This window comes from Schistosoma mansoni, chromosome 6 (genome assembly GCF_000237925.1).
Source record: "Schistosoma mansoni strain Puerto Rico chromosome 6, complete genome".
NCBI classification, from domain to species: Eukaryota; Metazoa; Platyhelminthes; class Trematoda; order Strigeidida; family Schistosomatidae; genus Schistosoma; species Schistosoma mansoni.
Window position 1 is genome coordinate 9,086,549 of NC_031500.1, and position 25,342 is coordinate 9,111,890.

At 32.6% G+C, this 25,342-nt stretch overlaps 1 protein-coding gene across 1 annotated transcript in view; it reads left to right on the top strand.

The window, feature by feature from the left end:
- Smp_141950 (putative protein phosphatase-2b) overlaps nucleotides 1–25,342 on the top strand; it is a gene marked incomplete at both ends in the record, with an annotated part of 65,871 nt that overhangs the window by 20,401 nt on the left and 20,128 nt on the right. Inside the window, 5 exons of the mRNA XM_018798189.1 lie at nucleotides 4,615–4,739; nucleotides 10,416–10,527; nucleotides 13,991–14,136; nucleotides 15,123–15,340; nucleotides 19,984–20,078. Coding sequence (XP_018653155.1) covers nucleotides 4,615–4,739; nucleotides 10,416–10,527; nucleotides 13,991–14,136; nucleotides 15,123–15,340; nucleotides 19,984–20,078 — 696 coding nt within the window. The remainder of the gene's footprint in view (nucleotides 1–4,614; nucleotides 4,740–10,415; nucleotides 10,528–13,990; nucleotides 14,137–15,122; nucleotides 15,341–19,983; nucleotides 20,079–25,342) is intronic.

The following is a 25,342-nucleotide window of genomic DNA, read 5'->3' on the forward strand; positions in this document are numbered from 1 at the left end:
GCAAAAGTAAAATGTTCGAATTTTTCCACTTATCGCTCACAGGTTGTCCTGTAGACCTCGATCTTGATTGGTTATTGTTAACCATTGACCTGTCTTAAGTTTCGTTTGTGTGAATAATTAACTATTTTTATTGTCTCCATAGTGTAACAAGAAGACGAAGATTATCAGAAATATGTGATATATTAGCGCAATACATTTCGAACAGTTTAATCACAGATATACTTGTTAAGAACATTTATATATAGAAATAAATGGTCAACTAGACTAAAAATGGGGGTAAGAGGAGACAATGATAATAATAGTAATAAAAATAATGTGAAAACAATTTGAAACCTAATCACTCTGGATAATAAGCTAATGTTACCAAGGTAGGCTTAAGGTGAGAACAAACTGTTTTTGAACACACAAAGGGGGTTTGAATTTTCATATGGCTAAGGCTTCAATAAACCTTAGTATACGCCATTTTATACTAAGGTTTATTGAAGCCTTAGTTTTAAAAAGTTATTCGAGCTATGTAACTACGACTAATGACCACTGTAGTTTAGATAGATTCGTTTCTTTTTTTATTGAGATGCAATACTTTGTTTATCGTAGCCCACATAGCACACTGTCGCTGCATAATTTCTAGTGATTTTTCACAGTAATTTAATGAAAATTATGATTTATAAAAGTATGTAATCTTATTGGTGAAATTACAGTTTATTGATTATTTCGTTGATCATTATAAAGCTAAAATTTTCGTTGTTTTTCGCGTAATAAACAAACAACTAATTGTTAATACAATAGTATAACATTCTTCCGTTATAACTCAGAAGAAATTCAGTGTTATTGTTAGTTTATATTTTTTCTTCGACCAATTCAACTACGAAACTCCGCCTGTAGCTCTTATAGAGTTACTGCTGGTCCCAAGCCCAGGTAAATAAGGAGGGTTGGGTGTGGGGTCAGCAACCTCATCCTGTAGAAAACAACCTTGCTAAAATACGCCAACCAGATTAAACAAATTAAACCATTCAAACTCTGCTTTCCGAGTTGAAGAGAGCATTATGACACTTCATGATGAAGGTACATGGAACGTCCAGACAATGTGGGAGACCGGGAGGACCAACCAAATAGCTACGGAAATAAGGAGATAAAAATTGGCGGTGTTCGGGATGAGTGGAACTCATCGCGTTCAAGCTGGACAGAAAAGGATAGATTCAGGAAAGATGCTAATGTACTCTGGTCACGAAGAAGGAGATACTCCACACATTCAGGGAGTTGCTCTAATGCTATCCAAAGAAGCACAAAAAGCTCTTATAGAATGGGAATCTCATGGATCCAGAATAATCAAAGCATCATTCAAAACAAAGAAGTGAATAACAATGAATATTATCCAATGTTATGCACCCACCAATGATTGTGATGACGACGATAAGAATCAGTTTCATGGGAGGCTGTAGTCGATCGTAGAGAAGTGCGCAGGAAAGAACCTGACCATCCTGATGAGAGACCTAAACACGAAAGTCGGAACGGACATCACCAGATATGAAAGTGTCATAGAACGACATGGTCTGACTGGGATAAAGGAACGAGAATGAAGATATACTTGCCAATTTATGTGTAGACATGAAAAGGATGAATAGCAACTGGAAAGTATTGCACAGGACAGAGCTGGATGGAGAATGCTAGTGTGCGGTTTGTGCTTCTCCATGACAGGTAGCTTGCATAAATAATTTAGTAAGTTATTCAACTACAAACAACGAACAATTATTTTTCAATTTTTTGCTTTAAATCGAAAAAATGTATTTTTTTCCTCTGTATTCTACATAAACACGTGACTGCTTGTTTTATCGACCACCAGTTCGGAATTAAAACCAGTTCGAAATATTTTCGAATAAAAGAAAATTTCAAAGTATTTTCTACTGGAATATTTATTTTATTGGTTCATATTTTCCAATGAATCGATCGATTATTGTTTAGCTAATTCGATCAGTAATTATTATGATCCGTATCACAAATATGCAATACAATGCCTATATTTAAATTGGAAAAGGGAGAAAGACGAGTAAGAAGAGAAAATATATTCAGTGTACAACTTACGAAAGAATTGCTTGCACGTATGCCGTCCAGTAGAGTGACCACAACAACTTATCTATGAATGGCATAATAAAGCGAGCGCAAAAGATAGAGGGAATAAAAAGACGGACGCGCAGAAGTTTGTAAGTGATTTATCGATTGTTCTTCATGAAAAAAGTACAGATAAACAAACTGAGCAATATAGAAATTTGTTTAACTTTAGTTGGGGGACTTTTTGTTGGAGTTACATTCTTCGAGCTGGACGGTTTTTTAAGTAAGGCTTTAATTGTCTTTTTAAGTAGAATCTTGGTATGGAGAAGCACAAACCGCCCACTAGCATTCTCCATCCAGCTCTGTCCTGTGCAATACTTTCCAATTGCTATTCATCTTTTTCATGCCTGCTTCCAAATCCCGACGCAGTGTGTTCTTTCGCCTTCCTCTTTTCCGTTTCCCTTTAGTATTCCAAGTTAGGCCTTGCCTCGTGATGCAGTTTGATTTCCTCAATGTGTGCCCTATCCGCCTGAAACGTCTTTTCCTAATTTCCTCTTAAGCTGGAATTTGGTTTATTCTCTCCCACAGTAGACTGTTGCTGATGGTATCCGGTTAACGAACATTCAGTCTCTTGTGTAGACAACTGTTTATAAATATTTGTACCCTTTTGATGATGGTTTCTAGTAGTTCTGTCCTTCATAGTAGTTTCTTCTTCTTTCAGTAGATCTTGCAAGGTTTGAAACCTGTTGTTGAGAGTTATCTTGAATTTTCTGAGTTTGTCGGTATCTCGAAGGAATGCTGTATTGAACCTTTATTATGCCGTTTCTCCAGTTGTCCAGTGTTTCTTTAGCTTCAGTTTCATATTGGCCACAACCAGGTGGTGATCTGAAGCTATGTCAGCTCTTCTCCTGGTTTTCACGTCTTCCATTGTGCTTGCAAAACTGTCAATTGTACAGATCACGTACGAATGTACCACTGAATAATCAACCATACATATAATATTGTTGAAATAAGACTATCAAATCGCATTATTTTACTCATAAGATGACTAGTATTTAGATCAAAGTGACCGTGAAGTTCACAAATCGAAATTGCTCAAGGTTGTGATAATTAGATGATATTACCGCAAGATTTTTTATATTTCATAACTCCTTTTTATATTGAGTTTCTGACCTAACAATTATACTTAGCAGGCGATACGTTTTCACATTGGGTTATTGATATCCAGCTCTGATTTTAATAGTACTGAATGAAATCAATTTCTGATCTCTTTTGCCTTGACGGCTAAATAGAGATGGAAGTTCTAAATTGTCTGGAAGATTTTTTTTTTGTTGAACACTCAAAAAGGATACTGATCATTGAAATACACTCATTTATGTATAAAGTTATTTGTTATGTTTATTTTTGAAAGAAATTCGTTACACTAAACAAATTTCTACATAAAATTTAAGGCAAGTAAACATTATGCTAAATGAAGAAAAAATCACATGGGATTAATTTATACAAATGAATGGATAGTTTTACTAAACATAAATTTTACACTGAATTAATTTTGCATTGAAAGTGTGTACATAATTACAAGTCTTTATTGAATTAAACAATTCAAGGAGAGCATATTATACATTTAAAAATAGTCAATATTCAAACTGTTGAATTCATCAATCAATCTAAGCTAGACCGCCATTAAAAACGTGGAAGCACTGGGCGGTAGTTTCGTCCTAGTATGAGGCTCCTCGGCAGTGCTCATCCACCATCTCGCGCAAGATCATGGATTGATTGGAGTTAGACATAAACACTGTTGGGTCCCAGCTCAGTGGTCTAGAGGGATCGTGGATGCTCATTGCTGAAAAGTTTTACACTAGGATGAAATGGCGCCTAGTGCTTCCAGGTTTTCAATGGTTGTCTAGCTTAGATTGATTCGTGAGTTCAACTGTTAATATACTACAATCTCCATAAGTCCCCATAATGATAACAATCAATATTCAGTTTTAAATTCTGTATAACAAATAAACATTTTGAGAATGGCAATACTCAAATGCAGCATTCATTCTGAAGGCTTGTGAAAGTGTTTCTTCCTGATTGAGCATTCGTTTGTACGCACTATTATGAAGTATCATGCAAAACAACTACCTATTCCTAGTTGATTTATAATCATTATCTGACTAATGTCAGTTTTTCAAGCTATAATATTTACGTATTCAAGAATCTCTTTAAGCTACTTTACCTAATGGATTTTAGCTTAATTTGTGCACAGTATTTATCAATGAATCATTCAACCATTGAAAATCATAAATTAATCACGTTATCATTATTATTATTATTATCGCAAATGTTCTTGATGTGATAAATTAAGTATTGAATATTGGTGGGAATTTTCAGTGTTCACTTAAACTGCAAATTAGTTAAAACTTTGGCATAATTGTTAAAATAAATATTGATAAGATTCTAATAAACTACTTCCCAATCTATCCATTTATAATTGAAAACAGATTTTAACATTAAGCTTTAAAATTATTATAATCTTTATTACAATAAATATAATATGTGTATATCTATTTATTATTTTAGTCTGTGGTGATATACATGGTCAATTTTACGATCTAATGAAACTTTTCGAAGTTGGCGGTCCGCCTGAAACAACACGTTATCTCTTTCTTGGAGATTATGTTGACAGAGGTTATTTTAGCTTAGAGGTATGTGTGTTTATGTGCTATTTTTTATTTCATTTAAAGAATACAGATACATTATGAATAATTGTTTTTAATTTCACTTATTCATTTGTATTGGTTGTTCGAATATTACCATTGATGTTTAGGACTACAATTAATCAATCTTTTTCGGTATATATATGAATTCAGTGCGTATTGCCTTAAGTCACAATCATTATAAACTGTGTCCTGATTAAGATCAGACGTGCGTCCTGGATTCTACTACTAATCACCTTCCATTTTTGCTTAAAGTTTTACTTATAATTTAATATTATAATCATGAAGTGTTTTGTAATTTTTTTCAGTTATTTAGATCTGAAATCGTAGTTTTTTCATCTTATGAAAAAAATTACTTTGGTTGAAGTTATCTTCAATGTTCTTGATTTTCAATATACGTCTTGTATCCAATACTATTCAACTGTATTTCTGTTTATTTTAGTGTGTGAACATTACATTCTAGAGTGTAATTTTCACTAAAGTTTTCATTTCAAGTTTCTCAAAGTATCCGCACTAACTCTTATAAGCAAATATGGCGTAAATTAGCGTTAGAAATAAACTTTTGGATGCAGGACTCATTGAATGAATAGATGTAAATTTGCTTAACAGTGTTGGACACAACACGAACTTATTGAACAATGGAAACTTTAATTGATTCAATATAATCAATGGTTTCATTTATTGTTAGATACTTTTGTAGACAATCAATAGGATATTAAGAGTATATGAATTCTATCGCTGTAGCCTGGTAGTAAATATAATGTGCATAGAAACATTCATTGATTCTTTCCAAGACCGGATTAGATTGAAGAAAAGTGATTGATTTCATGCCCCATATTTTCTAACTATTATTGTCGATCAATAATAATAATAGTGACTGTAATAATAATTCAACTTAATGTGTTACTATTATTAAAAATTCATTACCAAACTACATGCAATAGGTTTGTTTGTGTACACTTGGTGTTAGGATAGAATAAAACCGTGTGATAACTCAATGTGATTCTTGTTCGGCATTACATTCGTTTTTTTCATTTTATTTGATAATTACTCTGTATAGTTTCCATCTGGTATTAATTTTATGTGAATTTTGTTCATTATAATATACAGTTCGTGTTCTGTATTAGTTCTTTGTAAAATCTATGAATGTATTACCCTTTATTTTGATTATATGTGATATTTGTTAACTAATTACTAAATATTAGTAGTAAGATTTATACATAAGTTAGTGAATTTGGTTAAATTATTCGTCTTATTCTTAAAGGATTAATAAAATCTTCATTTGGCGTTAATTTTTGTTTTGTTTTGTCGTGCATACCTCAGTTCTCCCATATTCCAAGACCGGTTTTCTGTCCTAATACTTGACTTTCAGACTTATTATTTATGTAAGGATTAATTTGAAGCAATTCAGTGTTAGTTTCCAGCTTGAGAAACATTCATTCAAGTGAAATTATTTATATAATTATCGTAATTGATTTAGTTGCGGTTGACAAAAAATGTTATTATGTTTCCTGACATCATTGATACTTGGTTCTGGATTGGCTTCGACATTATCATCAGTCACAAGCATTTTTAAGCAGAGTTAATTAGTGGCTATATCCATAAAGTCTTATTCTTGTCTAGATTGTTTTAAAGAATAACTCATGTTGTTAACGAGTGTACATCATTTCAGTCCTACCAATCATTTTGTATTTATTATCGCTCAATTAATCATTAATTTTTATGTAGGCGCTTTTCTCGCATAGGGGTGTTTGTCGATGTGTGTTTGTTTACCAATTTATCCATAAAATACTTTAGACCGTATATAAAACTTATTCAATAATATGTTAATTATCAGTATAGGGTTCTGGAGGTTGTTGAGTTTCATAGAAATCATGAACTAATGAATTTCAGGCCACTATTGAAAACGCTAGTTTACAGCGTTTCTTTGCTACAGGTCGCATCGTTTAATTTTCCCTACGCGGTAATACAATATTTCGAACGAATTTGTTTCTCGGCCTAATCGTTTATAAACCGTTTGAAATTGTTAAAATGACTGTGGTTGTGTTGATTAGTTGTATGAAAGTTAATAAAAACAATCGCAATATATATATATATCAATCGATTTGCGATATAGCTCGATGACTAACCAATATCACTGGCAAAGTGTTGAACTGAACTCCACCAGTCGTAACTGGAACACCAGGGATATTTTGAAGTTGCTAGTGAGCTGACTATTATAGTTTATTTGGAGAGGTTTTGTAGAGTTCGGTATTATATTTTTAGATCGTAATTGTCACATTTCGATCCCTAAACTACTTACTGTCCTTCACCTTAACAACATGGAATAATTCTAGTTGCTAGTAGTAATAATATTGGCCATAATATTATAAAACTATAGATACTTAAATTCATTTAGTATTGCTTGTTTGAATCTTCCCATCGATGTGTTAGGACTGCAACTGGTCAGTCTCTAATTGGCATATGTGCATACTGTGCGTATAGCCTCGATATATCCACCTCTGCTTAATATAGATACTTAAGTTATAAATGCATCCAAGGTGCTTGTAAATTTAAGTGTTTTATTTATTTTTCAATTGTTACTTGAAATTATTCTCCGTTCTATTTTGTGAATGTGAAATATGCCCATTGGCAATGACACAGGTGCAACTATGTTTTGTTTTCTTCTAAATTATAAACTCCTAAACTCATTGTAATTATCTTTATTTTATTTCATTAGTTTCTATTTTCTTGAATCATATGTTCGATGCATAATCTTTTCTATTATGACCTCTAGTACTCTGAGATTCACTCTAATAATTTAGTCTTTCTGTGTTAATAGGAATTGGCAACTTGAAGCTTTGTACATACATATCAGGTTCCACGATACAATTGACCTAGAATTTTCTGTCCTCATAACAATCTTAGAAAATTATCAAGTCATTAAACAGAAAATGGAGACTGATTGGCAATCAATTCTACTTGCATTGAAAATTCCAACTGAGGAATAACACAATATTATCATGAGTCGATCAATGTTAGACCACCATTGGAAACTCGGAAGCACCAGACAGTTATTTAGTCCTAGTATGGAACTCCTCAGCAGCGTGTATCCACCACCACCCCAGCAGGAGTCAAACTCACGACTCTCAATCTCACGAACAAATACTTAAAATCTGGACCAATCACCTGACATTCGTACTAGGACGTAAAATGCTCCCAGGTTTTTTTACGGTTGTCTGATATTGGTCGACTCATCATTTCAAAGAAACTCAACAATCTTCACAATCCCATACTTACATATCAATATAATTAGAATAGTGAACACAGTCACATGGTATTTGAAGTAATGGGTATGCATATAAGTTCTCAGTATTGATATGAACATCAACACTGAGATGAAGATAGATGTGTCATGTTGACGTGTCACATATGGGCTGAAATTCGCCTCTTGAATCTCACCATACAGCCTGTTAATATTCCAAGGTACAAAACATAGTCACAGTTTCAAACTAAACATACAATTTTGCCTTGACTTCTTTTTAGAAGACTAAGTTTAGTTGGATGTGTTTAGAACGGGAGATTAAAAGATAACAAATTTACTTACGTCAATTGAGAAAGATTTCATTTCTGAATTGATTGTCATCTTGAGTTTATTCAAATTAATCTTTATCACTGTTTACACAAAGCTTACCACTTAAATAAGCATATTTTTCTCTTCTCTTAACTTACTGATGTTTCAAAGTTACACTGCTTGATATGTAAACTGTTTTAAAATCCTATTCTGTTACATTTTTGATTGTTAATGTATCTCCTACAAAATAAATGTCTTAATTATGAAACTAATGTAATAAAAATTTAAAGAAGTGCTGAAGAGAATTTTTAGCTGAAATGAATGGTTTTTGATCATATTGTAATCTCTAAACTGACCGATTAAATCGCACAACTTTCATTGTCTTTCTGAACAGCATGAAGTAAGCGTTAATGATGATAGTGTCTAGAATGACTATAAAAACTTTCTATCCAACTTAAGATTGTAATATTTAAAATAGGTTTACACTTTTTTCGTTTTGAAGAAAAAAAATTGGATTAATTAAAATAATTGATATTGTTGAATGGTTACTAACTACCTTACTGTTCATTGATGCTTAAAATAAATCTTAAGTCTTTCGGGTCAGTACACAACCACAGTATTGGACATCATTAATCAATATTACTTGACTATTTAATGAAATCACAATGTATATATTTGTACCTCATTAAAGGTATTCCAATTAAATTTCAATTATTTTAATTCCATACACTATATAATGTAGGAAACAAGGAATAACAAACAAATGAACATCACCGAGCTGTAAATCTGGTTTAAACACCGACACAGTCGTGGTAAACTGAATATGCATATATATATATATATATATATATATATATATATATATATATATAGATGAATAGCAGTTAAGGGAAACTTAAACAGTAGTTCATGAAGAATTAATTGGCTATGTAAGGTTTAATCTTTACTTCAGTGAACAAAGGAAAAAAATTGCTATATTATGTTAGATCAAACTTGATTATCAAGAATGTGATTGAGTTAATTGTTATAGCTGTATGTGCGTGTGCGCGTAATATATTTGTCATTAAGAATAATATTTAACTCGTTAAATCTTCTGGTTTGTTATTATTGTACTAAAAGCATTTTGATAATGGTGTAATTGGCTACTAATAACTTATATTTTAGGTATTGTTAGAAGTATGTAGGCGGCTCACTTATTGGTCTCATTTATCGTGGAAGAGTGCTTCTTCTTCAAGTACCTTAGAAAGAGGCTGCGTTAGTAGTGGTCTTGACAACCTAGTGGTGTGGCCATAACTCATAGTGGATATTTGTTAGAGGCTGTTCACGCACAACCCTTGTTTGCTAGTTGTTCTAGGTGTGTTGCGATCATACTTTTAGATCCTTATCATAGGTAACGGAGAACTATGGGTCTTACTTAAAATGTGTTATTTTATATCCGATTCTCTTTATTCCCCTCTCTTTGTGAGATGGCAGAATTACCTCAGATGCTAGTTGTCTGGGGGTAACGCCTTATTGCTACCATATTCCAGTACTTTCAGTCGTATGACCTCACCCCGGACCCCAAGTTTTTAGTCTTTTCATCCTACAACTGATGTGTGGCATGATAATATCTAAAGAGATAAGTTTTCCAGCTAATATAACCTGACTAAGTTGCTATATTATACAACCCCTAACCATCACGTCGAGATAGCATCTATAGGTGGAAATTATTAGATTTGAATTATTACTAATCTATGGACGTATAGATAAACTTATTAGTCTCAAATTTACTCGTTTTACTGTTTCGTATGTATACATTGAAATTGTAAATTTGTGGTATTTAGTTTTTCCCTGTTAAGTTATAAAAGTTTAAACCATCCAGTTGAGCTTATCTCGTTTTATATATTTAATTGATTGGACAGGTACGTAGGTATCAACTATCAACTTATACATATGTACTAAGGTCGAATAACTTTACGTTTTGAAATAGTTATTTAATATGAATTTTAAGTGATGAAATGAGTTGTTTTTTCTTATATATTTAACATAGTTTCTGTTACCTGTGTGTAAATCTGTACAGAAAGAAACGGGTCATAATAATTAACGTTGTTTACTTTTGTTTTATATTTCAGTGTGTAATCTACTTGTTTAGTTTGAAAATTCTACATCCACGCAGTCTGTTTCTTCTACGTGGCAATCATGAATGTCGTCATTTAACACAATATTTTACATTCCGACAAGAGTGTAAGTGTTTTATTGATATCATTATTATCACTATTGTTGTGATTAGTGTTTTTTATATTCTTTTATTGAATGTATAGAATAAAGCCTATATTAAACCGAGAAAAGGGGTTGTACTTACGCTGGTTTTTCATAGAATAGTAGTAATCAATACCATATTTGACGGTAAAAGTATGCGTTACCGATGAATTAATCAGATTTAAGACGGAGGTTATTGGAAATTTGCGTGGATTTTAAAACGCAATGACTGATAACTTCTATCTTATTAAAGGCTAATTAAGAAATAAGTAAACTTTACCAGACCTTGATTACGAGGATGCTCACTATTGGTAAAGAACAGGTACTGTGTTTTATAGAGTCTTGTAGGTAACTTAATGGTTTTTGATATCTAGAATCAAAGAATTTCAACTGTATATGTATTCGTCCGTCTTGATGCTTAACAGTTTCCCACTCCATTCCTAACCATTATTTCTAGCCATTAGTCAAGATCCTAACACAAACTCAACTTTAATCCTAAATCCTAACTGAAACCTTTTTTCGAGTTTTTACTTATTATCTGCATTCCGTCTGGTTGAAAGCAAGCTTTACTGTCCCAAGATCATTTTAGAAATCAGTGGAGGTCTTCAGTAAGGCCTCCTTTCATCTATTTCTCTGGTCTTTGGTACTAATCGATTTCTATCGAGCTTTTTGTTATGTATCCCTATATCTGACTCCAGTTATATCGTATGATGATTACTACCGAAATATACATCCCGGCTATCCTCGTGTATAATCATAGACTTAAATTGTGTTAGTGAATAACGGAATTAAATAAGTCAAATACGAGAATGGATTTCGAATACGTATATTCCATACAATCGTTGATCCAGACAGATCATAGAAACAAAGCGAAGTAAGCGACGAGGAGAGAGCGAAGCGAAACGAAATGACGCGCAGTGGAGAAGGCTAGTGAGCCAAGTTGATTTCATCAAGCGTGACCTAATATTTATATTCAGGCAAAAATAAGTTAGACACATAATGAGTAGGGTATGTAATTAACAACTGCATAAAAAACAGTCAGGGTTAATAAGCGAATAATTAATGAGGTCAACATTTGGCTTGAGAAGAATGAATAAATTGGTCTGTTCAGAAGCTAGAATAAGCTCTATGGGCTTGACATAGTACCATCCACTACAAACTAGACATCACATCGTGAACAAAAATTTTATTTCTGGGCGATTGAAACAAAGAAATCAGTGCTTTCCACTAACCGTGAAATATAGATCAAGTCGGTTCATCCTACTGTGATTACTTTCAGCTTTCTGGACGTATTTCGGATTTTTATGGCTTTAATATGTTGATTGTTTTCTGATGATAACTTCAGCTACCAAGCTGCTTTCCACATAAAGATTCAAAGTAGACATAGTTTTTGTGTTACTTTTGAATCATTCTTCAATTCCATAGTTTACATCACGAAATATTTTTAGCTGAACAACCAATGAAATCAGGAAACACTAGTTATTTGTGTTATTTTAATATAGGACCACTCAGGTGAATTTTATCTGCCCATTAGTCCGGCTACTAGATTTACAAGGAAGCTGTCTCAGAACTGGTAAACGTCCTTAATATGGTAGGCTGAATTATGTGACCGTGACATTGAATGAGTGCTTTCAGTTGTAACCGATTTGGCCTCACGATCAAAAATTGTCCTAATGGTCGACTAATAATCAACTAAGTGGGGGCTGATTGATTTGCGAGAACATAAGACAACTCTAGTAAAATTAACTGTATATCTGAACTAGCTAATGATGCGTAGCTATGCTCACTCGAAAGTTATATGGTTAAATACAAAAAACATATAGATTGAGATGCACAATAAGGTTAAAAAAATACCATGTATACTGAAAACAGGTCATTTAGGGTGAAAATCCGAATAATAATCTTGTGACTATAGTATAACAATAGTTTGAGAATCGAATAAGATATAGCGATAGCTTATAGATCAGAAAAAAACTGGAGATTAGAGTTATAAGAAAAAAAGTATAACGCGATTATTCATAATGTCACATAATAAACAAATATCTTAAAAAATAGGTTATTCAGTCTGTCGATTTCCTTTATTTTTCTCGTCATAACATCTCTTCATACGAATAATTCTTCAGCTATTCTATGATGTAATTTTAAATAAGACGAACCCTTTTTTCGTTAACTGATAGAATTCTTATCACTATGGGGATTTGTGGAGATTGTAGTATTTTAACAGTTGAATTCACGAATCAATCTAAGTTAGGCTAATGTTGAAAATCCGAAAGCACTTGACTATCGTTTCATCCTTATATGGGACTTCGTGGCAGTACTCATCCACGTTCCTGCACGTGGAACTCGAACCCAGGACCTTCGGTCACAGGCGAACGCTTAATCCCGAAGAGGAAGAAAATTTAAATTATCTGACGTTGTTTCACGACTCCATGTACGCCACTTTTTCAGTGACTATTTAAATAAATTAAATTAACTCGAAGTCGAATAATACAAACGAATAAAAGCAAAAATATTTGGGAAGATCGATCAAAAAACAGGTCTAATCAAGTCAATGTTATGTCGTTCCTGTCAAGGTAATTGGTGTGAAAGGACAGGACATTGACTTGATCAGACCTGTTTTTCTAATTGACCTTCCTAAATATTTTTGCTTTGTTACTTTGCACTATTTAAATTTAAGTTGATTTAATTCATTCATAATGGGACTCCTGAGCAATGCGTAGTTACAATCCTGCTAGTTGAACTCGAACCCAGAACTGGGGTTCAAGTGAGAAGCCGTTGCCAGTGGAGTCCAGTCCATGTCGTGTGTGAGACAGTTATTCACTTCAAGTAATGGGTAAAAGATTGCTCAAGATCATGGATCGATTGAATCCAGACATTAAAACCGTTAGATCTCGGCTCAATGGTCTGGTGGTTAAGCGTTCGCCTGCGACCGAAGGTCCTGGGTTCGAGTTCCACGTGCAGGAACGTGGATGAGCACTGCCACGAAGTCCCATATAAGGATGAAACGGTCGTCGAGTGCTTTCGGATTTTCAACAATAACCTAGCTTAGATTGACTTGTGAATCCAACTGTTAAAATACTACAATCTCCATTGTGACAATAAATGTTGTTCTAATCTCTCAATAGGATTGTTCAACCTGTCTCAATTAATAGATATTATCAACAATTTTCCATATATATATATATATAATGTTTACTTGTTTTTTTCTGTATATCATATTATGCAATGCAATCAGTATTATGTTAATACTAGTAATCGCTGTATGGAGAGTAAATCTTGACAAATATACATGCATTTTACTGATCTGTTATTTTTTCCTGTCGACATTATACCTATATCGTACACGGTGGTAGTAGCAATATAATTGTGACTATTATTATCATCATCATTATTATTTATTGTTCCTATTTTATAAATGTCTACATTTTTTGTGCTTGAACAATATTAGGTATCATGAAGAGTACGGAACAGGTTTATGAAGCTTGTATGGAAGCATTTGATCTTTTACCATTAGCTGCATTGATCAATCAACAATTTTTATGTGTACATGGTGGACTATCACCTGAATTGCATACATTAAATGATATACGTAAGGTAATGTGTTTTTTTATTCTCTTGTTCACTTTGTTACATTATTCTAACTATTTATTTTGATAATACATGGTATAACTGACAAATTGAATAGTTATCTACTTTAACGCATAGATTGGTTGGAAATAAATTGACAAATTTTATTGATTCAAAGGTTAAGAAGTCATTGTAAGATAACTAATGTCTTGAGTTTGATAATCGGTTGGATTGTAGTTGCACGCTGTTACTAAGGTGTTCCATATTGAGATGAAATAGCTGATGTTCAGTGCTTCCTGGTTTTCAATGATAGTCTAACTAATATCAGTCCATAATGCAAGCTATGGAAATTGATTGTTCTCCATTAAACTCTTTTATTAATAATCAGTGGCTTTAATTGATCGTCGTCTTTTTTCGGTTTTTCATAACATTAAAACCGATGAGAAGTCTCATACTAGAGCAAAGCAACTTTTTATTGCTCTCATATATTTGAAACTATTCTCTCCCTCTCTCTTTCTCTGGAAATTATTCTGTAATGAGAACTAAATACTCATAGGGAATTTTTTCAATAAGAATTATTTCAAGGTTATTCAATGGGATTGGAGTATTTTTCTTTGTTAAGTTGATTATTGTCAGTCTTTTATTTGAACTAATTTTTAAATTCATACCTTTACGATAAATTGATCACTGACTGAGCAGTAGTGACCAAATATCACGTTTATGTAGTCCATTTTTTAATCAAGTTGCAATGTGACTATTACTACTAGTCTAAGTAACGCTCAACATTGTGTACACTATGTTAAGATGTTAGTCGACAGTAAACCGTTTTTAATCCAAGTTTTATACTGCATGGTACTTGTCCACAATAAGGTCTACCGTCAATTTTGATAGAACTAATGCTACTCTTTGGTGTGAATTCATTTCATAATCAATCTCAGTCATGTACAATTTATTAATAGTGTCCAAAATTTGAAGATCTTATACAATGAGTTTCAATGTTTTTTTTCTCAAAGTTGGATCGATTTAAAGAACCACCGGCATTTGGTGCAATGTGTGATTTATTATGGGCTGATCCATGTGAAGATTTTGGTCAAGAAAGAAATTCAGAACATTTCAGTCATAATACAGTCCGTGGATGCTCATATTTCTACAGCTTTAATGCATGTTGTCATTTTTTACAAGCTAATAATTTACTGTCTATTATACGAGCCCATGAAGCACAAGATGCCGGGTTAGTTGATATGTTTTTTCAGCATCTTGTCATTAAACTAATTAAGAAGAAAGAATGAGGGCTATTCTCGGAAAAGAACGTTTTCTTTTCGTCGACATCATTTTCTGAAATTGTACAATCATAATATTTATAGGTAATTTTTTAATACATGTAATAGTCTACGGCAAAATAGAGGAGTTTTACAAAATTGTCAAAGATAGTCAAAAAATAGAAGTAGTATTACATAATATAGTCAAGATTATCAAAAGATTTCAAATATGAATAAAACGAGAGGGTGAAAGTTATATCATTTGGTAAGGTAATCAAAAATCATTAAGACCTAAAATTGTGTATTAGTGTTGGAAGTAAGAATTAATAATTTATAGAATAAAAGCAGAAGATAACTGTCTACTTTACGAAGTAGAGGGTGAAGAGTAAGAAAATAATTAGTACTTACGATTTTTAATATTCGGAGTAATGATGAGACAATACCATACGAAAATGAGGTATTGAACATGACTCTTTTGTACCCAGAGGTCGGGTTTGAAATGGCGAATAGGTATACTATCCATTGTGCACAAGTTCTTGATCCAAACTTTTTTTAGAGCCAGTAGATTTTACTCTGTAGAGTATTTTGGACTATGATTCACGTGGTAGGATGTGACCTCGATTATCTTGATTATATTATGCAACACTAATTCCTTGACTTTCACATCCAACGATTGAATAGATTGGATTATTTTTGATAATTTTGTAAAACTTCTATTTTACCGTGGAATGTCACCTGTATTAAAAAATTACCTATAAATACGATTGTACGACTTCAGAAAATAATATCTTCATAAAGAAAGTTGTCATCACTGAGAATTGTCTCTATTCAATCCCTATAGTGATTTGGTGACTTTTTTTCGTTAAATAAATGTTGATCATCTTCCATGTTTATGCTTTCAATAGTTTTTTTTTTGTAAATTTTCTATTATCTTGTTAACTGGATACATTTTGATGGTTTTCAGTTACTATATTATCGAAATATATAAGTCAAGATTATTCTATTTACTGGTAGTAGAAATTGTAATAAATGTCAAAGAAAAAAAGTAGGTGAGAAGATTTCAAAGCATAGAGTTAAGTAAAGATTCAATAAATACACTGTATTGTAATCACTTTCAAATCATATCAGCTAAGTTCTTTAATCATAGATTGTGTATATATGTGGTGTATGCTAATTATGTTGATAGATATAAATAGTACGTAATACCTATCAGAAGTGGAATACCTGGCAGCAGAAGTTTGAGAAGATCGAATCGAAGAGGACAGAAATGCCAGCAGAGAGTAATTGTAACAACAACTGGAATGAAGGAATGATGAAGTTTGTGAGAAACAACTAGTAGAAGATGTGTAAATTATGTATTTGATATAGGGTTTTCATATTTTAGGAAAGCACTGTGTAATTTTGTACTAAACAATAGATTGGTCTTTTCACTTGAGTTCTCATTTACTACATAAATACACATATGTTACAGACTCTTATAATGTAAATGTCTGCATCCCAGATAAGTAGACATTAACCTCATGTGCTGATGTCAATTATTGATTAGTAGGAAGTAGTTTTAATGTGTTTATTTGTGAATTGACATACTATATTAATATACAATAAGCGGTACCTTGGAATACGTAATACATATCACGAAACCATATTAGTCAATGTAGCATTTTTTCTCCATCACCAATTTTATCATCTTTTAGTGTTCATGGTGGTCTCAATTTCAGAAAACATTGGAAAGCTGTTTTATTATAGTTTGAGACTTCTTATATATACTCATCTATCATCCAAATTACAATTGAATTCAAAGGTTAATCACGCTAACAGTTATCCATTGATAGCATAAAATGCTTGAAATATACTATATTTATCGTGACTTACTTGTTGAACAGTGTCATATTGTCTGAGATGCTTTCAGGTTGTAGGTTTGTTCTTGTGAGGAGTCCCAAGGTAGGACGAAATAACCTACAAGTACTCTTTGTTTTCCAACAATTTCCCAGATGATGACAATTCATGATGAAGGTCGATTATCATAGAGTAGCCAATATTTCGGTAGCTTTTGTCGTAACACTTCAAGATACACTGTAATAATAACCATTTTTCAACTTCTGTTTTCGTTTGCAGAAAAAAATCTGTAGTTTCAGTTGTCTTTCTAAAATTACTTACATAAATGCCCGGACTAAGAAGACGTGATTTCATAACATTTTGTGTAGATAAATGAAAGCTTTAATTACAATAGATGTAATATGTACAGCAATTTCACCATTGTTTATTATGCTTAAGGTTTTTATGATCTTTTCTACACTGTTGATAGGTTCTGTTATTTATAAAAATGTATCTATCCTATGAAGAAGGGACGATCGAAAATTATTGGAATAAAGTTAGTTAGACAATCATCGAAAACTGAGAAACAATAGAAATCTGTTCTTCTTAGTATGGGACTCCTCATCAGTGTGCAGCAATAAACCCACACACTGGAGTCAAACCCAAGACCTTCATGTCTCTGAGCTAGCGCTTTACCTCCAGCCCTCTGAGCTGGGATCCGACAATTTACATGTATAACTTCAGTCAGTACTGTATGATACAACCGACTTCCGATACCATCGATAGGTGTCATAACTTATATAATTGAAAATCAGTGTTCATGGCTTTCACCATTAATTCAGTGATTATCTTTGGAAATTTGTCATTAGTACTCAGTACAGGGGGTTTGTGGGAATAGTTAATCCTTTCTCTGATCACAGATTGTTCAGTTCTGATACAGTTATTATATAAACATAGCAATAAAGTTCTGTTATTTCACTCCATTTGATGCGGACTCAATGGTTTAAAAATAATTGTCCGGCGCCGGACATAAAAGTCGTGTGTTTGGTTCTCGATGTATAGGGTTGTGGATATACACTGCCATAGGCTTCCATTCCAGGACCAAAATAGCTATCCAATACCTTATAGTTTGCATATGTTATTTGACTAACGTCAGTCCGTGATGTTAACTTCAGTAAAAAAAAAACTGATGAAGAGCTTTTAGGTTGACCATATTTGGCGATGATACCACTGAAAACCGAGGAGCATTTGGAAGTTGTTTCATTATAGTATATGGAACTCTTCAACAATTCATATTCACTTGTTGTTAAATTTCATTGTGAAATACATTGGCTAATAAATTGGAAAAAATTTGTATTTCAATATGTATGTCTTTGAGGTTGTAAGGCTACCAAGACTTATAATGATTATTTAACTTCATTAATATTAGCATAAAACCTCTTAAAGGGATATAGATTATTTATAAGTATAATCTATTACAATTTGTTAACATTAATTACATAATGGGAAGTGATTAATGCTAATTAATAGATTGTTTCGAAGTATTTATATTAATTCTCACTTAAATCATTTAAAAAACCATAAGTTGGTTGTCAGTGAATGTTTGTAGTATATGAGCGAATCCTAAAGAAGGTGTACAACCTATCATTATTAAACGTATTTGCAAATCTGTTATATTAGGATTGGAGATTTGTGAATATTAGTATTTTTCATAGTTTGAATCACGAACTGGTCTTAGCTAGACCACTGTCGAAAATCATGAAGGACCGGTCTCACGTGCGAATTCTTAACGCCTAAACTGTTTAGCCCGTCGTCCAATAATGCATATACTTAATTGATGGTTTCAGGCTTGACCTCTCGTGGTTAGGTCATGAGTACGTATTATTGAGGAGTCTTTTGTTGGAACGAAACAGCTATCTATTACTTCATGATTTTCAATGGTGGTCTAGCTAATATCAGATAATTCATTTTCTTCTAATGTTATAAATTGTCTTTGTGTTGATATATTTTAGTATCATTGATGATGTAGTAAAGATGTTTTGTACAATTTAAGAAAAATATCACCTTTAGTAATTAGAATAAGAAAAAACACATCTATATTTAGAAAGATACTATTTAACATTGATCAGATACATCTAACAGTCGATAAGTCACATGGAACATAGAACCTGACACATTTAAATTCGTTCAAGTTGCCATACTTTATCAGTACAGAGAAATAACATTATCAAGATAAATGTCAGAGTAGTGGAAGTTTTGGTAATATTAGTGATACTGAAAAAAGGCCAGGCATCAATAGTATGGTTCGGAAAGGATAAATAAAGGGTATATGATAATGTTCAATCCCCAATATCTGAGGGAAAAAACGTGTGTGGATTTACTCCATCGCGAGCAATAATTGAACCATAACAACTATTGTTTCCATTCATCAGTCGTGATAATCGTTCAGACCTTGACGAGATTGTTTGAAACTACCAACATGGCTTAATCTAACTGTTAATGATTGCATGGGTTGATTCTATGCCTTAGTTGATCCATTTATAGCACTCTTTCAACGTACTCCTATCACTGACAAATATCATGCGTCGATGTAGGTGGTAATTGTACACACATAATCCATGTTCCAACCATATTTCACTTTTAAAAAAAAATAATTTTCTTGAAAAAACAATACCAAAATACGTGAATCACCATTTTTAGTGCAAGTTGTTAATCCTTTAAAAAAAGGAACTCGTTTAAATATCATCGCTTTTATTGGATTGTTTTTCTCCTACATTGTTTTCGTTTTCTTCAATTTTAGTTATCGAATGTACAGAAAAAGTCGACAAACTGGATTTCCTGCTTTAATTACTATTTTCTCAGCACCCAATTATTTAGATGTGTATAATAATAAAGGTAAGTTCAGGTAACAATCTTACTATTACCGTAGTGAACAAAGACTTGGTGGAGATCAAATTACAGAGTGCCTTCATAAAATATGAGAACTATACATTAAATACATTATTTGTACATCTTTCATGAGCTGTCCTTTATATACTTCATGATTCTTTTTAATTCTGTTGTTATTACAATTGCTTTCTGTCCTCTTCATTTCAATCTCAATCTTCTGGCATGCATACCACTTCCGATTAGTTTTAAATACTACTTCAGTCAGTCAGTCACAACGTAGAACTGCATACGTACGTACATCAGTTTGAGTGACCATACCACATTAGCACATAGATGCAGTTGTCAATTCAAATCCCATAGTGGTAGAGGTAGTAAGAGTATAAACAGTAGTTGGTGGTCCCAGGATATACGAGCGATGCTTCGAAGACACCTATGACCGAATACTAGTAGCCTACGAATATCCTCTACTCTTATTGGCCATGTTTCACTGCCATAAAGTAGGACGGAACGAACTGTCGTGTAGTAAACCCGTCCTTTGGTTGGTAGACGGATATCTCGCCTACACCATAAATAACACAAGTTGGCGAAAGCTAGACGAGCCTTCTGTATCTGTGCTGAGATTTCGTCACACACCAGACCACAAGGGCTGATGAGACTCCCAAGATAAGTGAAGTGGTCGACACGCTCAATCGCTTCACTACCTATCATTAGTTCAGGTGTCGATGCAACCCAATCCAGTAGTAACATTTTGCATTTCGAGGGAGAGAATCACATCCTGAACATTTTTTCATTGTTGCTTATGGTGGTCAGAAGACTTTGCATTTTGTCAGCGTCTTCACCAAATAGAACTCTGTCGTCGGTATATTCTAAGTCAACAAGTGAATCTGTCAAGATAAGTAGCATACACCACACTACTACTATTATTTTAATAAAATTTGAAGTTTTAAATCTAGGAGTTTGTACAATCACTCGTTTCCTAATCTCCCGAATCACGTGGAGTTGTTCACATTTTGCACTACTGATCGTTTGAGTATCATTATCAACATTAAGAAAAAGTGATTGATGGGCATTTTATATGAGAATAGCTTATATCTAGATTCGATGCTAGTGTTCAAACTTGTAATCTTCAGGGAACTTATAATATCCCCTTTCAAGATTTGGGCCTACATCATTCAATTTCATGGTCTGTGAAGTTCATCTCTGATCCATTCAGGCTTATTTTCTGTGAACTAATTGACTTAGCTTTTTACAGTAGGAAATTGAAAAGAATCTAAATCCGAGAAGTGATTAATAGAAAAACAAGAAACAATCACATCGACACAAAACGACATATTCGATCCACTTTTAAACTTATTAAAAGAAGTTAAACTTCAATTAAAGCAAAGATAAAGATTATAAAAGAAACATGAAACTGTAAACATGCTCTCTATACATGTATGCTTTTAATTTGTTCCTGGCATTGTCTTCATCGTTATCATCAGCAACAGTAAATCATGTTAATTCATTTTGTTCTACTTATATTTTTGCTAGTTAGATCTGACTTGACTAGATGTTTGCTTGTTTGTTTGTATAAACATGTTAGCGTTTCAATGACAATATGGAAATGTGAAAAACTTGTGTTTCGTGTGTGCGTGTGTGTGTTTAATATTATCAGTGATAAACGAAGTTAATCTATTGAAATTTAATATCAGTCAGTCAGCTACAACCTAGGACTAGGCACATATATGCATCGGTCCAAGTTGCCATACCTCATTAGCATGACAAGATGAACACCAAATTCATAGAAGTAGTTAATTTAATGGTGGTAATATATAAAATAAAGATTGTATATAAGGATATAATACAGGAAGAAAGAAGGATATGAAGCAATTTTAATCTCATAGTTTAAGGGAAGATAGAGAATGTATACACCATTTCTTTAAAAATAAGAAAGAAAAAATATTTTTCTCTACCGAAATTTGTATTGACTAAAATAAAATCTTGTGTTAATCTGTGATAATCTAAACTAACTAGCTTAGTGGATTATTTATGGCGTGTGAAGCAACGTTTATTGGACTCAAATCTCTATTTGAACAATAATTCTGTGATGCTCTCACATCCGAATAGTAAGTGTGGGTCCTGAACTTCAGTCCAATTCACAGTCAAACTTTAATAAAGATTCTTTACTTAAATGTATAATACAGTCATAAAACTGTGAACAAGCTTTTATCATATATAGCTTTGCTAGTTATCTAATTAATGAAATGAGTGTAATTGTGTTATCAGTTGTATTAATTATTACAAATTTGTGCATGTTATATACCGACAGTTTTTTTTACTCCATTTACTATCCAACTTATATTTATTATCTTTTAATCTCCCGTTCTAAACACATCCAACTAAACTTAGTCTTCTAAAAAGAAGTCAAGGCAAAATTGTATGTTTAGTTTGAAACTGTGACTATGTTTTGTACCTTGGAATATTAACAGGCTGTATGGTGAGATTCAAGAGGCGAATTTCAGCCCGTGTGTGACACGTCAACATGATGCATCTATCTTCATCTCAGTGTTGATGTTCATATCAATACTGAGAACTTATATGCATACCCATTACTTCAAATACCATGTGACTATGTTCACTATTCTAATTATATTGATATGTAAGTATGGGATTGTGAAGATTGTTGAGTTTCTTTGAAATGATGAGTCGACCAATGTCAGACAACCGTAAAAAAAACTGGGAGCATTGTATGTTCTAGTACGAATGTCAGGTGATTGGTCCAGATTTTGAGTGTTTGTTCGTGAGATTGAGAGTCGTGAGTTTGACTCCTGGTTGGGGTGGTGATGGATACACACTTCTGAGGAGTCCCATACTGGGGATAAATAACTTTCTGATGCTTCCAAGTTTCCAATGGTGGTCTAACATTGATCGACTCATGATAATATTGTGTTATTTCTCAGTTGGATGTTCCATTGCAAGTAGAATTGATTGCCAAACAGTCTCCATTTTCTATTCATCATACTTTGTAGTCATGAATAATTATCTGTCATTAATGGAACATATCAGGTTTTCGAAGAATATAATTCATGTTTTCTATTAGTTTTTTTTTCTATCGTTGTTTGTTGTCTGAAATACCGGACACAACTCATCATAATTTGATTTCATATATGACTAGAAAATAACTTATTGGTAAATGAAGTGCTTCTGAAGAAGTTCATTGTCAAAGACTCTGTATAATCAAATTATGGCTCCTTAAACCATTATTGTATATATTTCCTGGGATATTTTCATACGGTTTGAATTGTGATTTGAACATTTCATTGCATTAGTTTTAGGGAAACGGTTTTAGGTAGGAAAATGAAGTCGAATTTATGAAGTATTCCAGAGAAATCGTTCAAATATTTTTTTATACGTATATACTGAACAGTATGCAGCGATTTGTGTTATTTACTGAAACACTTGAATGAAAACACATACAATCTGGAAAAAAGTCATCAAAAGATTCTTTTTAAGTTGAATCGTTTCTTTTCGTAGCTATTAAAATAAGGGGTATTTATGAAATTTTTCAATTTTTATATTAAACACTGGTTTCAAGATGTGAGAAGTCGTGACCAATGTTGTCCAGTCCATATCGGTTGTGAGACAGTTAATTACCTCAAATAATAGATAAAGAATTGCGCAAGATCATGGATAGACTAGAGTTAAACATCAACACTGTTGGGTCTCGGCTCATTGGTTTAGAGGTTGAGCGTTCGCGCGCGGGACCGAAGGTCCTGGGTTCGAAAACCGTGTGTGTGATCATGGATGCGCACTGGTGAGGATTCCTATGCATGGATGAAACGGCCGTCCAATGCTTTCGGGTTTTTAATGGTGGTCTAGCTTAAATCAACTCATGAATCCCAACTATTAAAGATTATATATATAAACTAATGGATAATACCAACTCAGCAGTTTAAAGATTAAACGCTCGCTACAAGATTTTAAGATATTTCGCCTGATTTGTGATAAAGTTGTGCTCACTAATTTCTGAACTATCTCATTCTAGGATAAAGTAACTGTTCAATCTCTACTGGTTTAATGATGGATGCTTAAACAGAATTCGTTGAGTGGCCTAAATGACAAGATAAACTTTTTTTGTAATTCTAAGAGGAACTAAATCCAGAAATTTAATAAACTGTTTTTGTACACCATAAATTACATTTAATTTGTGAATCGCTAAGATCTAAACATTGACATGAATTTACGGAGATTATATATGGTAAAATAGTTTTTATTTGAGTTGAATTTTTCACAACTATAGAATGTCAAGGAAGTTTGTGAATATTGTTATAAGATCATTTCTGACAGCTTTCTTATCGTAGTTTGGATTCCTCAGTTATATGCTATCTTTCAATAGAATTCTCAATAGGATCTATTACTTGAAATCATGGAAGTAAACATAAAATTATTCAAGGATGTGAATAATTGACAGTATTTTAACTTCGATTTATTTTGTTATATAGTGCAGTGATTGTTTAAGTTAGGTTGAGATGTCTATTTAATGTTATCCAGTTATTTCCAAATGTTTTATAAACGATATTGATGTAAATTATTTATTGGTTAATGATGGTTTTAAGGATGAAACTTAATACTTGATATATTCTGATGGAGTCTGTTACACATAATCTGTTTTTCTTACCGGTCATCTGTCTCTTGACTCATAGGAATGTTGAACATATCAATCACATATTTTTATTTGTTTTTAATAAATGTTTTCTATAGGTTATTTAACTAAATATAGTTACATACCGATTGACTGTAAATCAGTTTCATACATCTCACTGCTTTTCACATCTATTAATAGACGTATGTAGACTAACAAAAGTACTATAGGTCCCTATTTTGTTTGTGAAATTCGTTAACATCTTCAATATGAAGGAGGCATTGACTTGTTAATGACTTAATTATAGATGAATTCCTGAAATTCTGATGAGGAATTGTAACTGGTTAGGTTAAGATATGTTGCTTGTGAAGCAGTTTTCTCTAGAATGGCATTAGGTTATACTTACTCAATGTTATGAATTTGATTTAAGCTAGAAATGTGTAATATTAAATGACAACTCAGTGGTCTAGTGGTTATACTTTAAAGGTTATGGGTGCAGAATACTAAATTGTCTTATTCTTGGACGAAATATCTGTTACATGTTCCTTGATTTTCAATGCTGTCCCGAATGAAATCAACCGGTCTGTGGTAAAACCACCTATCATTTAAAATTGTCATCACAAGAATCATTTCATCTAAACTAGAATTC